Genomic DNA, 13,140 nt, shown 5'->3' with positions numbered 1-13,140 from the left:
GCCCCACTTATACATTAAAAGCAGTATCATGGGTTTCCCCAAATAATCATGGGAACTGTAGTTCATCAAAAGTGCTGAGAGTTGTTGAAAGATACCCTTTCTCCTTAGAGAGCTACAAATCCCAGAGTGATTTAGCAACCAATCTCTCTTCCCAGGAAGCACTGGGAATTCTGCCTCTATGTGTGGAATAAGGGGGCAGTGGCGGTTCTCCTAACAATTCTCAGTACCTTCAGCAAGCTACAGTTCTCAAGATCCTTTGTGGAAAGCCATGAGGGATTAGATGAATTCATTGAGGCAGTTGATGATTACTTGCCATAATATAGATCACCTCTATTAGCAGAGGCAGTATGTCTCTGAATAGCAGGTGCTTGGAAACACTAGTAGGGAGAGTGCTGTTGTACTTATGTCCCGCAGGTCGTGTGACTCACATGGGAGTCCAGCCCCAGAAGATTGTGTCCTGGTTTGGGGGCACTTTGTATTGGAGGATATGTGATTGGTCACAGGGACAACAGAATGCTGTACCAGATGGGCCTTTGTCTTGGCTTGGCAGGGTTCTTCTTACATTCTATTTCTAGATCAGAGCAGAGAACCAGAACTTTGCTAGAACGTTGCTCAAGTTTTCTGGTGGACACCATTCACACAACTTGTTGATAGTTGAGAGCTGAAAGATGCAGTCTTTCAAGTGATCAGTGTGCATTGTGTATGGCAACCATTCCGACAAAAATGGGAGTGGATATTGTTGTTGTTTTCAGTCCACAAACAATACCTAACTGATGACTCCCCCACCTCCCACCCATCTGCATTGTGCTAGCTTTACATTGAAATTAATGGCTTCTGCATTGAAGTGAATGGTGTGAATAATGTAATAATAAGCAGCGTATCTTTTGTTGGAAGCCAAGCTGCAGCAGAACAGAAATAATACTCAAACATGGGGCAGAAGGGAGATCAGAGCCTTCTTACACCCAAAATGTATCTATAGGCCAATGGCTGCAATTTACAAAATGTCATCTGTCTTTGGAAATGGGGAAGGGGCTGTGTTTTCCACACTGTTGCAACAACCCCCCCCCCCCCGGTAGTGTGAAATTGCATTTCAAACTAAATCAAACAAAGAAAATATATCCAGGCACAACTTCTGTGTCAGGAGCTCTGCTGGATCCCAGCCATTATAATTAAGCACCACAATATATTTTGTGATTCTTTGCAATCCTAACCAGTTTTGCAAGGGAACAAAGCTGACATTGGCACTCACATCTATGCTGTGGAGCTGCCAAATACTTTAATTAGCCTGCATTTTGCTTATTCTGCAGGTAATTTTTTAAGGAGTCAATTAACAGAAATGTTTTTTGTCAGTATTTGTGGTCAGTTGAAATCTGTTGTTGATAATATTTAATTTGCATGTGGCCAGTAATTACGGTCAAACAGAGCTTTGTTCTAGCTAGTCTGAAGTTACATAGATGAATTAGTTCACTTAGTGCAGGCATGGCCAAACTTGGCCCTCCAGCTGTTTTGGGACTACAACTCCCATCATCCCTAGCTAACAGGACCAGTGGTCAGGGATGATGGGAGTTGTAGTCCCAAAACAGCTGGAGAGCCAAGTTTGGCCATGCCTGACTTAGTGTCAACAGTGTATTGAGCTGACGGTTGTCATAGTCTAGGGAGCAAATGTTATTCCTTTGTGTTTTTAAAATGTTATCCCTTTATGTTTTTAAAATCTCAGGATTCAAAATACTGCATGAAATATATACAGTTAGACTGGCCAACCATTTGAAGGTTGGGGCATCAGCTACCACATATTCCTTTCTGTTTATTTATTTATTAAATGCAATATTGTTTTAATTTAATATTTGTATGTATCCTGGCTCTATAGTCACATTTCTTCAAGTTCAGAGGCAGTTGTTGGGGAACACAAATAGGAGAGTCCTGTTGTGTACATGTCCTGATTGGCCAGTGTAGGAACAGAATGCAGGATTCTTCCAGCCATTCTCTTTCTACATTCTTTTTCATTCATCTTGGTTGGTTTTTTCTCTTTGATGTGTATGATTAACCTCCTTTAATTGATAAAAGTTTGAACTGAAAGCATCTTTGTAAATTCAATGAACATTTAACCATATGAAAGAGAGAGGTTGTTGCTGTTTGCATCCCAGAAAGAGCAGGGAAAAGCTTCCGAGATTTTCTTATAAACCTTAAAAGCAATTTGAATCAGTCATGGCTAGAGTGGCACATTATTTTTCAAGGAGTTGTTAACATAGCTGAGGCAAAGTGGATTTCTAAGGATATTAAATACTGCTTCTCTCTCCCTCCTGTTGTTACAGGATTGCACAGTGTATGAAACAGAAAATAAAATTCTTCACGTGGTAAGTACACATTTTGATTTTTTTTTATGGATGTGCTTTGCACATGTCTGTCCCATATCCATGTTATAATCTTGTATATAGGATCTTATTTTTGTATTTATAACCCACCTTTCCTCCTTGGAGCACAAGGGGGTGTACAGGACTGTCCCTGTAACAATATTATCTTCACAGTTTAGTCTGAGTGACATTGTCACCCATTGTCATACATTGTCACCCAGTGAACTCTGGGGCGGCGTGGGCATTTGAACCTAGTTGCCCAAATTCTAACCCAACATACTAATTGCTGTCACACAACTCCAGGTTGTGTGTGTGGCTGAACCGAACAGAGTTTGTGATAGAGGTAAGTCTCCCCCTGCTTTATCCTGTCTGTTCCCTGGAATGGCCCTTCTTTCAAGATATGCCCTGCCTGAGCTCGCAGAACCATAAAATAGAGAGTATGTATAGCTGAAGGAGTATCGTTCAGTCAGGACATCGACATCTCACTCCAGGGGCCTTCTGGCAGATCTCTTACTGCGAGAAATGAAGTTACAGAGAACCAGGCAGGGGCACTTTTGTGCCCCTGCCCTGTGGAATGCCCTCCTGTCAGATGTCAACCTTCAGGAATACATCTGAAGGTAGCCTTGTATCTGGAAATTTCTAATGTTTGATTTCGTAGAATTGTAGAGTTGGATGGGACCACAAAGGTCATCTAGTCCAACTCCCTGCAATGCAGGAATCTTTTAGGGGCTTGGACACATGACCCTGAGATTAAGAATCTCATGCTCTACTGACTGAACTATCCCTTCAGTCATGTTTCACTACGTTTTTTTATATTCTGTTGGAAGCTGCCCAGAGTGGCTGGGGCAACCCAGTCAGATGGGCAGGGTATAAATAATAACATGATTATTATTAATAATAATAATATTCTGGGGTTATATAAACTCATAAGCTTAGCTGGAGTGAGGGGATTCAGCCAGTGTTATATATGCTTCAGGTTACAGACGCTTCAGGTTACAGACTCTACTAACCCAGAAATATTACCTTGGGTTAAGGACCCTGCTTCAGGATGAGAACAGAAATCGCGCAGCAGCAGTGTGGCGGCAGCAGCAGGAGGCCCCATTAGCTAAAGTGGTACCTCAGGTTAAGAACAGTTTCAGGTTAAGAACGGACCTACAAAAGTAATTAAGATCTTAACCTGAGGTACCACTGTATAGCTGCTGTTGAGCCCATCTCAGCCTGAGATCTGCTCATCCCAGTAGACCTTTGTCTAAATCTTTGTCCTTGTAAGTTGAACCCACTGATTGAAGATCTTTGCTCTGGAGCAAAAGATTTGTATATCATCTGAGTGACAGCCCTTCAAACATGGCTGTCACAAGGTCGGTTCATCAAGCCTCTCACTATCTGGAAGTAAGGCCCATTGGACATGGTGGATGTTAATATGCACTGGAAGAGGCTTCAGAGCCCTTGTTTGATTTGAACCACTTTTAAAATAAATAAGAAGAATTGAGAATCTGGTGCAGTGATGACAAAAATTCAGCCTGGCAAATAAGTATGCTAAATTCACCCAATTGCCAATGTTAGTGATCTGCTGTATATCTGAGGGTCTGAAATAATAATAAATAAATCTGGTAATAATAAATCTTTCTTCCAATTATCATTATTTAAAATACAATACAATACAATACAATACAATACAATACAATACAATACAATACAATACAATACAATACAGGAAGTGGATGTTTCTACCTAAATGTATGAAGTGAAAAAAGTCCTACCTTGTTCACTTTCCAGCTCTCTTAATGATGGATTTTACCATAGTATTTAATGAAAAAGATACTCAGACTTAAAAAAATAATGATACATTTTGATTGTTGTCATTCCTCTGGACAAAATTTCATATTTTTTTGTGCACGTGGAATAAGAGGAGGTTCTTCATTTTTTGAATCTCATTTAAAATTAGCAAACTGCTGCTTTGAAATAATCTTTAGGGCTACCTTTTGTAAAATAAGAAAAAGAAAAGAAATTCATTTCTTTTAAGCAAAGATGTATAATTAACTTTGTAGGCAGTCTACATTTCCACTAAGCTATAGTAAATGTCACTTTATTAAAAACTCAATATAGGTTTTAAATCAATATTGACTGCCAAGTGGCTTCAAAGGAGATGTTGTAACCATTTGGCTATTTATAGAATGGTTTTTAAAACAAAAACCCTAAACCCTATTGATGCATCATGTTAATTATTATAGTCTTGTGTGTCAATAACTCACAGTGGGATTGCAGTTCTTTATAGATTATGCTAAGGGTAGTTTTTTAGCAATTTGTCATGCCTAGAATTTCATCAGTCAATGACAACTGGAGTGTAGATTTTTCTAAAAACAGGCAAGCCCAGCAGTAATAGAGTTCTTGCTTCTTTCACACACTCGAGAAGAATTAACAAAAGCAGTTATTTAAAATAATTTAAAAAATTGACCATTTGATGAGTAGGAATTATTATTATCATTTAATTTATATACCGCTTAATTGCCAAGGTTGCTTTTAAGTGGCTTACAAGTGTGAAACCAAAGTAGGCGTAATTAAAATACAAAATAAAACAATTTCATCAAAACATTAACATAAACATCAAGAATTAAAATGTATATAACTCAAGCCCATCAAAACAGCACAATTAAAAACAGTTAAAATGGCAATTAAAACAGAAATTCTCCCTCCCCACCCCTCACAATGAAATAGTTGGTGAAATTTAACTGAAATTGTCAAGAGACAGGGGAGATGGCACTTGTCCTACTTAACCTTATGTTTTTAACTTTAAAGAAGGCCTCTGATTCTTGCTCTGTCTACACACTGTATATTTAAAGCACATCCGCCAAAGAATCCTGGAAACTGTAGCTGTGTTTTTTTAAGGGTGCTGGGAACTGTTGTTCTGTGAACTATGGTTTTCAAGATTTGGGAGAGTTGGGGATCAGGAAACAGCCTGAAGCTGCCACCACAACTTTCTTCTGGTCACACTTCTTAGTAAGAGCACACTGGTAAACAACAATCATCTCCTGAAAATGTAAAAAAAAAAATTAAAAATCCCAACCTCGCTGAAAGCAGCAGATAATCAGACACCATTTCTGCAGGCAGATAATTCTTCCAGGAAACGGGAAGGGCGATTTTAGCCCTGCTTTAGAACTAATCAGGCTAGATGTGACAGAATCTAGCCTAACAGGTTGCAGTTAAATTAGCTAATGTTCCTTAGCAATGAGTGATCCATACTGTCTTTTTTTTCAGGTACAGCAGGGGGCTGAAATCCAATTACTTCTGAATGCTGCTGTTTTGAATTGGGAGTATGAACTTCCACATTCTGGAACTTATAGGCCAATTATGAGTCAGTACAAAAATGCAGGTTTCTTTTGAAATTTGGCTGGCCCTGACTCTAGCCTTTGTACTGGCCCTTCCAACTCACACAGCAATGTTCTACTCCAGGTGAGGCTGGTCAGTTAGGGAACACTGAGCATTGCCCCAACAACCTCAGTCTTGATTCCTTCCAAGCCCACCTGCCTGCCTCCCGGCTTGCATAAACCAGAGCAGAAAGTGGTAGCACAGCCTGTCAACTTTCTCTTCCTCAGTCTCAGTGTTATCCTTGTACAACTTAGCAAGGAGAGGTTGGGCGGGAGCAGAACTATAATTTGTTAGTTCTCCCTCTCATTGGTAAAGGTAAAAAGGTAAAGGACCCCTGGACTGTTAAGTCCAGTCAAAGGCTACTATGGGGTTGTGGTGCTCATCTTGCTTTTCAGGCAGAGGGAGAAGGAGTTTATCCACAGACAGCTTTCCGGGTCATGGGGCCAGCAGAACTAAACCGCATCTGGCACAACAGGGCACCGTGACGAGTGCCAGAGTGTACAGAAATGCTGTTTACCTTCTCGCCGCAGCGGGACCAATTTATCTACTTGCACTGGTGCGCTTTCAAACTGCTAGGTTGGCAGGAGCTGGGGAGCTCACCCCATTGCACAGATTTGAACCGCCGACCTTCTGATCAGCAATCCCCAGAGGTGCAGTGGTTTAGACCATAGCATCACCCTCTCATTGACTCTGGCTTCATTTATTGCTGCCTGCCTACCTTCCATCCATCCCCAGTTGCTCTTCTCTACTATACTAAGCCTTCTTGTTGGCAACAACATGGATATTTTCTAATTCGACAGCGGCAGTATTGTGAGTGCCTTCTCATGTTCCTAACTATGTCATTTGGATCACAGGTTCTGGGGGCTTGAATGGGTTCACATTTATGAACAGAGCCCAAATTTGCTCTTCTTTGGCGAGCCCCTTCCAAGCTTGGCTCTGGAAAATTCTCCTATTATATGAATCTCCATGCAGCAATTTAGTACTCAGAAGTGTTGCTAGTCAAGTGCCAGTCTTCCATCAGAAACCCACCAGTAAGCTTCCAGTACAAATAATTTGAGCAAAAGCACTGGACAAGCCACTTAAAAGGCAATTCCAGAGAAAACAGTTTTTCTGACTTCAGCTTTCCGTTTTCTCCTTTCATCAGCTCCACTGAAAGAAACCAGAGCATTATAAGTTCTTAGCTGATTGTGGATGAACAAGTATTTATGAAAATGTTATTTCTCTGGTTAGCATGCAGTTTCTCTGTGAACCCACTAAATACAGTTACTGGAAATGTCTACTTCTGGGGTTTCCCCCCCCCCCCTTTCTTGAACAGTAGCACAGCATTAGAATGATGCTCAAAGTTCATAAAAGCTGAGATCATTTGTTTGGCTTAACTAATTCCGCCATGTGATACTGAAGCCCTCTTGTGATGCAAGCTGTACCACAGTTTTGCAAGACTTAATTCTGCACAGAACTATGTAGGCCTTTATTGAAGTGTGTGGCAGGTGCATAAATAGTAATAGTAACACAAGGGAAAAACTGTTTAAATGCTCACAAACTTGGCAAAGTCTTTGCAGATGTTTATATTATGGATGTATGCTTTGTATTGTTTTATTAATATTATTGCTTAATGCAAGTTTCATCATGGCCTTTGGCTAGAACAATAAACTTAGGAAAATAAAAAGAAAGAATAAAAATCCCAAAAAAGGAAAATAAAACAGCATTTTTAAAGCCCAAGGCTAATTCCCAATTAAGATCAAGGACAATTGAGGTTCTACCCCATGTGAAAGTTTTCACATGGACCAATGTAGATGCAAAGACTTCCAACCAGCAGACGCTGGGACACTGGGGAACTATAATGTTTGAATAGGACTAATGTATGCAATTATATAAAGTTTGTGAAATAAATAATAAATGTACTGTTTGATTCATGTACACTGGTATTACAAGTTGATGGAGCAGAGAGGGAGATAGGAATACAAAAGCTGAAGAAAGCTAATGCACAAGCCCAGTGTTCTGGGAAAAACATGAACAATGAACAATTTCTAACACATCAGTTCCATTAAGGAAGTAAGACGCAGTAATTTGGAACTCTGAAATCAAGAGAGAACATTAGCTGAGGGTGCCAGAAGCATCTGTTTACCACTATTTCATTCATCTATTCCAAGAATATCTGACTCATCTATTAAGCAGGGTGTGCTTCCTGTCTTCAATGAGGTGGTCTCCAAAGAATTTTTAACACATAAAAAATACAACCATTACAATATCAACCATTAAGCCAATATCATCTCATTGGAACTACCAGCAACTAAAATTGTCACATACAACACATGAGCCAAAGGCAGACTGAAAGTATAATTTGTAACAAGTCATTGAGTTTCCTTAAAAATCAGCCAGGATGAAGAGGCAAATGTGTTTCCCTGTTTCTTTTTTCACTAGACAATACACATTCTTTGTGTGACTTACAGAAAACATTTGTTTTATTTCTAGTATAGATACAGATATTTGATTTAGCTTCAATGACAGGATCAGGCCAGGGTATGTGTGTGCAGAGGGTGGGGTGGAGAGGTCCTTGTTAAAATAACATGCATTTTGTTTCTATATTACTGGGTAAAAAGTATTTCAATATACATTTTTTAGAAAAACTCAAAGATTCTGAATGGTAATTTTTGATGTTTTTCCTTTCTGTGTCCCCCTCTCCCCCATGAAATTGTCAAGGACAATAGCTAGTTGATGAAGATAGTACAGTATTTACTTGCCGGGTAATAAGAGATGTGGGGCTCCTACTCAGAAGGCCCTCTCCCTCGCACACCCAAATGCAACAACCCTTACTGACATACTACACAGCTGTACCTCAGATCCCGATCTTAATAATTAGACAGGCTCATATGGCTGCAAGTGTACTTCAGATATCCTAGTGCCAAACAATTTACTTTTGCTATGTGTCAAAAGGAAGTTCTGCATCTAGAATTTCTATAGCTGCACTGAGAAACCTCCAGCTCATGAGCCCAATCAGGCTTAGAGGATTGGCCCTGGGATAGATGGATCTATCAGTTTTGGGTTTTTCGCATTTTTCCAATCTTAAATTAAGTTCACCCCATTTTTGCATCAGTTGGTGATGTATTTTTTATTCATTATTTCCATGTGCATTTATTTTTTATGCATATATTTCTTTTAATATATACATCATGTACACATTTTGCTTCACATGCTCATTTTTGTAACCAATTTTCCTGAGTACAATGTAGGATGCTATTGTAATGTATGCTATTTTCACCAGTGTAAACATTGGCGTGCACACAGTCCCCTAATATACCCCCTCTCTCTCTCTCTCTCTCTCTCTCTCTCTCTGTGTGTGTGTGTGTGTGTGTGTGTGTGCTTGCATGCATGCATTCTTTGGTTGGAGAACGGCATTTCAAAATGAAAAGACATCTGGATTCTGAAGAATATCAGAGTTTTGGTTCACGTTTTTGATTTAGGAAGTGTGAAAGAGGTGGGAGCAAACTCTCACATTCCTAGGTTGGCCAGTACAGAAAACAGGATGCAGATATTTGCTTGGATCCAGCAGGCCTGCTTTTATTTTCCAAGATATAAGCTTGAAAAAAACGTAGTTTTCCAAGATATAAGCTTGGAAAAATGTAGTTTGTGTAAGCCCAGCATCAGTACAACACAGACCTCACAGTTGTTGTTTTTAGCAATTGTCACTCTGATCTTCCTCCTGCGGCTTTGATGGCTCCTTGTCTAAATGAGTCTGCAGCTGCTACAAAGATGTGTAAATTAGTATGCTAATGACACACTGCTTGTTATCTCTAGCACTTTTGACCCTGCCAGGACAGCGGAACAAACTATCCATTGTTTAGATAAGCTTGATGCTAGGGCAGGTGCCAGCTGGCTCAAACTCCATCCAGAGAACACTGTAAAAAGAAGGAAAAACTTGTAAAACAACTACTGTTAGGCAGAATGATGCTGCTGTCTCAGGCATCTGACTTTGTGTGTCATGAAAGGGCACAGCAAATGGTTATTTCTCTAGGTGGAATGATCTGTCAGTTACAGTTCTCTTAGCTTTTCATTCTTCCGCTCTTCAATTCTCCACATTTCTGAAGCAATTTGCATTATTATTATTTTTTAAAAATCCCCATGAATATTCATCAACCTTTTGTGGAATTTCTCCAAATAAACCCAATTTCCTATGTACTTAAGACTAATGTACACTAATGTATTGATTTTTACACACACTTTCCCCTAAAATATGCATTATTGTTCGGTTGGAGAACTTCATCACAAAATTCAGATCAGTGTGAATTTTGAAGGAATGTTGTATTTCGGTTCTCACCTTTTTTTCAGGAAGGGATAATTTGATAGATTCACATTTAAGTAAGAGCTGAATTGAACTTCTTCCCCATCCCTAGTTATTTCATTTGACATTACGGATACTTTACTGCCAGAGAGGTGCTGATGGAATTTTCTGCCTCAGTTACCAAAATAACAAAAATGGGTCGCTTGCACTTTAACTGTGGGGAGCTAGGGTAGTGACATGTGTCTTACTTTGCAGAATACAAACCTCTGTTTGAAGGACTGCCTGATCCAAGTCCAGTTTAGAATTAAAAGACCCTGAAGAAGGGAGAGCAGGCAGGGACTCTGAAATTGTCCACCGACACTGAACACCCAGACAAGAGACTGAGCAGGCACTCAGACTATCTGGTCACAGTCTACCCCATTGTGGGGTGATAGGTTATACTTAAACAAAGCAAAGGTGAACAATGAATGGAACAGTGTACCATTTTAGTATGCTGACTGTTATTGCAAATGGGTTAGAATATATTTTCCTTCCTATTGTTAACTTGTGTTTTTCGAGTGGAGCTGCCTGTAAAAGAAAATGGAAGAGAGTTAATTCTTCTTCTGTTCTTAAAGTTGCCCATTAGAAGAACTACTGCTTAACTTTAGGATCTGGACCCTGAGTTTGCTTTTTTATTTCTTCCTCCTCTGTTGCTCCCCAACTTTGTGTGGTGTCTTTTAGTTTATAAGCCTGAGAGCAGGAGCTGTCTTGTTTTTAATTGATTATACAGCCTTTGTGGGAGCTGTTTCAGTTGAGGCCGTAAGAGCTTAAGATGAGATCTGCTGTATCAGACCAGTGGCCTGTCTAGTCCAGCATCTTGTTCTCATAATGGCCAACCAGATGGCTTATTGGAAGCCCAACAGCAGGACATGAGCGCAGAAGTGCTCTCATGCTGCAAATTATCTAAATAAATAATCAAAATAAATAGAATACTGGTTCATCTGTTGTGTTTTTAGTGCTCAAGTTCAGCCTATTTTAAATGATTGTTTTAGCTATTAGGATTCCATGTAGGCAGTTGAAAGATTATGTCATAAATGTGCAGATAGGACAGCCCCATGCAGCCAGCAGAATGCGCACTGGACTGACATGTCTTGAAGGGGAACTCTCCTGTAAAAGGAAGCTTCACAGGTTTGAGGATGTACAATCTGAACAACTTCCCTGCTCAGTTTTTCACATTACACAAGGCAATTCTGTGTTGCCAGCTGACGACAGAAGTGATTATGCATTCCCCTGGCAGCAGAGGATCACAGCATCTGAAGATGCTCTGAATTTGGTATTTTTGTGTAAAATGAAAACTAACTTGGAGAGGAAAGTTCTGCTGACATCAGAGCTGGAGATGAGGATGAGAAGGACCCTTCTGTGAACAGGTGGCCATATAGGAGTTCATTGGAAAGTCTGCATGGAAGCTATGCATACATAGTTCCCTCCTTGTGAGTGGGAATCCTCGGTTCTCAATTGGACAGAGACACTGCACTCAGTCTCCACTAACTTGTGATTGCCATCATGAAAGGAGGAGTGGTTGATCCTTCCACCTATGACATGAATGCAGCTTTCACCATTTCTAAAAGCCCCCTCCCTATGTTGGGGGGATGAATACCTGCAAGAGTGGGGTGCCTGCTCTACTCTAGTGAGTTCCCTGCACAACATAGAATCTTTATCTACAGAGTTCTTAATCTAACATGGAGCCTACTTGAACAAAGCTGACCCCTTCGAAAAATAGATGTTCAGTGCCCAATATGTGGGGATTGCTAGAATGGCAGCAGGGACATGTGTAAGAGGCCAGTGGGTTTGTCTCTGATTTTTCCCTTGCACAAGATTTTGCTGAACTATAACTTCCAACAACCCCTGCAGGCATAACCAATGGTGAGGGATTTGCGGAGTCGTCCAGCGACATCTGAGGGGCTGCCATTTAGCTACCCCTGCTGCAGGTTTCCTCACACCCATGTATTCCGACACTAACTTTGGTTATGTCATTTGAACAGGGGCTTGCCTCTTATTATTTTGTGTAGCAAGTAGAGTCTTAAGCCAGTTTTTGCAAAATACATGATACTGAATTGTTTCCTGTGAGTAATGTTTTAACGCTGAGTTGTTTAGTGCTTCCCTTAAAAAAGCTTATGATCTTTCTCTCTCTTCTCCCCAGTGTAAAACACTCTCTGGCATCTGTGATCACATCATTTCGCTCTCATCCGATTCTCTGGTGTCTCAATCAGCTCACCTTGAAGTTGTTCACCTTACCAGCATCATGCCCAGTGAAGGGTTGGTAAGTAATAGCAATCTAGGAAGGTGGTTTTCAGCAAGGCTGGGTAGGCATTTAATGCACGAAATGCTCACCTCATACTAAAGGGTGCTTGTGAAGTGGTGGGGACACCCAGGTTTTGAGGTTTCATCCCACATCCCGCTACACATTTATTTTAGTGAACTTGGCAACCTGCCTGCTAGAGTTAGTGGCTTTGAACAAACCTGGCAATCTTGATTTCTTCAAATTTATTTTCAGTCTTGTATTGGATTCTTCACCTTTCACATCAGCTTTCAAACTTTTTTTTTTTTGAGGAAGTCCTGATGAAAGTTCTTTGGGATTTTCCTCTTAATATATACAGTTTCTCATGCACTTTCTCTTAATGTACACATTCTTGCAAGCAGTTTTCCCTAATATGCATTTTTGTACATTATTTTCACTAACCTGTGCCTTTTTATGCACGCTTCACCCCAATACACACATTTTTTGTATACATTATCTTGTTGGAGAGCAACGTTGCAAAATTCAGAGAACTGTGAATTTCAAAGGATAGCTGTTTTGGTTCACATATTGTTTTGGGAAGTATAGAATTTATCCTCCATCCCTTTAATCTGATTTATTTTATTGAAATGAATGAAATTTAAATATGATAGGGCTGGATTGGCCAGTCTATTTCCAATCTGTGTTGATTTTGTATGTGCTCGTTCATAAGGCAGTAAGTGCTTGCCTTATGTTGCAGTCCTAACCATGTCTACTCAGAATAAAACTTTGCTGAATTCTGTGGCTCTTACTCTCAGGTAAGTAGGAAGAGGATTGTAGTATCAGTCAAACTCTGAGTAGACCCATTGAAACCAATGGGCATAAATGTC

General features: G+C 40.1%; 1 protein-coding gene across 3 annotated transcripts in view; it reads left to right on the top strand.

Moving 5' to 3' along the window:
* Window positions 1–13,140, top strand: part of LOC309333926 (connector enhancer of kinase suppressor of ras 2-like) — a 322,761-nt gene that overhangs the window by 146,577 nt on the left and 163,044 nt on the right. For all 3 annotated transcript variants that reach the window (XM_081847924.1, XM_081847923.1, XM_081847922.1), the window contains exons 5-6: window positions 2,313–2,354; window positions 12,176–12,295. In XM_081847924.1, the coding sequence (XP_081704050.1) occupies window positions 2,313–2,354; window positions 12,176–12,295 (162 nt within the window). The remainder of the gene's footprint in view (window positions 1–2,312; window positions 2,355–12,175; window positions 12,296–13,140) is intronic.

This window comes from Podarcis erhardii, assembly GCF_964252035.2.
Source record: "Podarcis erhardii genome assembly, chromosome: Z".
Classification (NCBI taxonomy): Eukaryota; Metazoa; Chordata; class Lepidosauria; order Squamata; family Lacertidae; genus Podarcis; species Podarcis erhardii.
This window is presented reverse-complemented; position numbering and strand designations above follow the sequence as displayed.